Source organism: Neltuma alba, unplaced genomic scaffold, assembly GCF_004799145.2.
Source record: "Neltuma alba isolate B1F8T4 unplaced genomic scaffold, ASM479914v2 tig00011781_pilon, whole genome shotgun sequence".
In the NCBI taxonomy this organism is placed as follows: Eukaryota; Viridiplantae; Streptophyta; class Magnoliopsida; order Fabales; family Fabaceae; genus Neltuma; species Neltuma alba.
The window spans coordinates 336,703-338,286 of NW_021636404.1; the positions used below are offsets into that span (position 1 = coordinate 336,703).

Here is a 1,584-nt window from a genome sequence, read left to right on the forward strand (position 1 = left end):
AATAGAAAATAATATATATATATAGCAAGATGCGAATAAATTACGTACAAAGTTCATGGCCACCTCACCGGCCTTTTCTTGAAGAGGCCTGGACCATAAGTAGACCAAAATACTTCAACGAGAAGACGGAATTGTAATAATACAAAGAGGGTTATTGGAATACTAACAAGTATAGGAACAGGAAGAATAACCCATAAATGTGATGAGTGATATTGCAACATGATCATTATGGTTGCTAAAAAGGCAATCATCATAGTTGCAATAGACAGAAAAAGTGTAGAAAGACCTATTATCAATTTTGTGGGTAGTGAGCAAAGGAAGTCTTCATCGGTATAGCACGACGTGGGGATCCCTAAAAATGTGAGTACAGAAGTTGTGGAACAAAACAAGGAAAGTACATCTGAAATTAAAAAGGCTTTAAATAACTTCTCCTCCATAAACATTGGGTACCCTAAATTCTGATTGTTCCCTCCGGGAACCATTATAGCTACCGCAAACATGATGGTAACAATTAGAGCCCCAACAACTGAGTAAGAAGATGCTGTTTTTTTCACCCATTTTTCTCCATCAGCCCTCAGCTCTTTGTGGTTTCTTTGGAAATACTCTAGAGACCTCAACCCTTCCTTGTTTAGGAGTAGCCTATCTCCATGATCCACCACACTCTCGACGACCTATTTTTACAGAAAATAAATACATAATGAGTAATTAATAAAAGACACAATATCGAAAGAAAGAGCATTAAATTTCACTTCTAACTAACCTTGAACCAGTGCATCTCTCTTTGCATCTGCAATGCAGCACCAGAGATGCAGTCCGGGTAGGAAGAAGGAGCCAATAGGGCTGCCACTTGCAGCAAGGTATTTGAGGTCTCGTCATCAGCTATTGACGCCACCCCATTCTTAAAGCGAAAACCACAGAGGAGGTTGAAAATCTCAGCTCTACGATATCAAACAGCATGGAAGAAAATGGGCAAGTCTGACCCACCACAATTGACTAGCGTTATTAATTCTGTGTTTGCCTTCGTTACTTGCAACAAAAACTCAACACTCTTTTTCAGATACAGATATCAGTGCTTTTTCAAACATTTTCTTCTTTACTTCATTCAATTGTCTCAGATTCTCACAAACTAAGTTTAGAATTTCATCTGCTTTTGCATGCTGCACCTTCAACTCATATATTTTCTTGATTCCTGCACCATTCGTAAATCAAATAGAATTAAAATATTAAAGGCATCCAATTTTAAGTTCTGGGGAAACTTTTTGGTACACTTACGTACCTAACAAATTGTAGGTGCTGGAGATGAGCCAATGGAATAGACCTAGGCCTGTTGACATGGATTTTGGTATGTATAATGAATAAATTGAAAAACGTAACTTTACATTGTATAATCTATTTTCTATAATAATAGTTATATAATATTAATTAATTTCATCTTCTAAAGTGAGAGAGAATTTTGTACATCGCCCAGCTTGGTTGCTCTCGCCTTCTTGCTGAATATCTACGCAGAAATGCCCAGTGGTTGTGGTTGATGGTATTTTGATATCTTCCACCCAAATGTGATCAAAGAAATGGAACGCATAAGCT

The 1,584-nt window shown here is 37.3% G+C and overlaps 1 protein-coding gene across 1 annotated transcript; it reads right to left on the minus strand.

The window, feature by feature from the left end:
• Positions 1-324: 324 nt before the first annotated feature.
• On the minus strand, positions 325-1,334 carry LOC114717910 (uncharacterized). The gene is made up of 5 exons (XM_028903134.1): positions 1,277-1,334; positions 1,048-1,189; positions 761-938; positions 451-671; positions 325-352 (listed from the first exon to the last, which is right to left on the minus strand). The coding sequence occupies exons 1-5, from the start codon at positions 1,332-1,334 to the stop codon at positions 325-327; spliced, it is 627 nt and encodes a 208-aa protein (XP_028758967.1).
• Between the last annotated feature and the right edge of the window lie 250 nt (positions 1,335-1,584).

What these genes read in the sequence shown, in the direction of transcription:
- LOC114717910 (XM_028903134.1), bottom strand. Translation starts at nt 1,334, where the DNA reads ATGTCAACAGGCCTAGGTCTATTCCATTGGCTCATCTCCAGCACCTAC. An exon ending in CAGCACCTACAATTTGTTAG is followed by an intron (nt 1,190 to 1,276) that starts GTACGTAAGTGT and finishes CGAATGGTGCAG; the next exon opens with GAATCAAGAAAATATATGAG. An exon ending in GGGAACAATCAGAATTTAGG is followed by an intron (nt 353 to 450) that starts GTACCCAATGTT and finishes TCACATTTTTAG; the next exon opens with GGATCCCCACGTCGTGCTAT.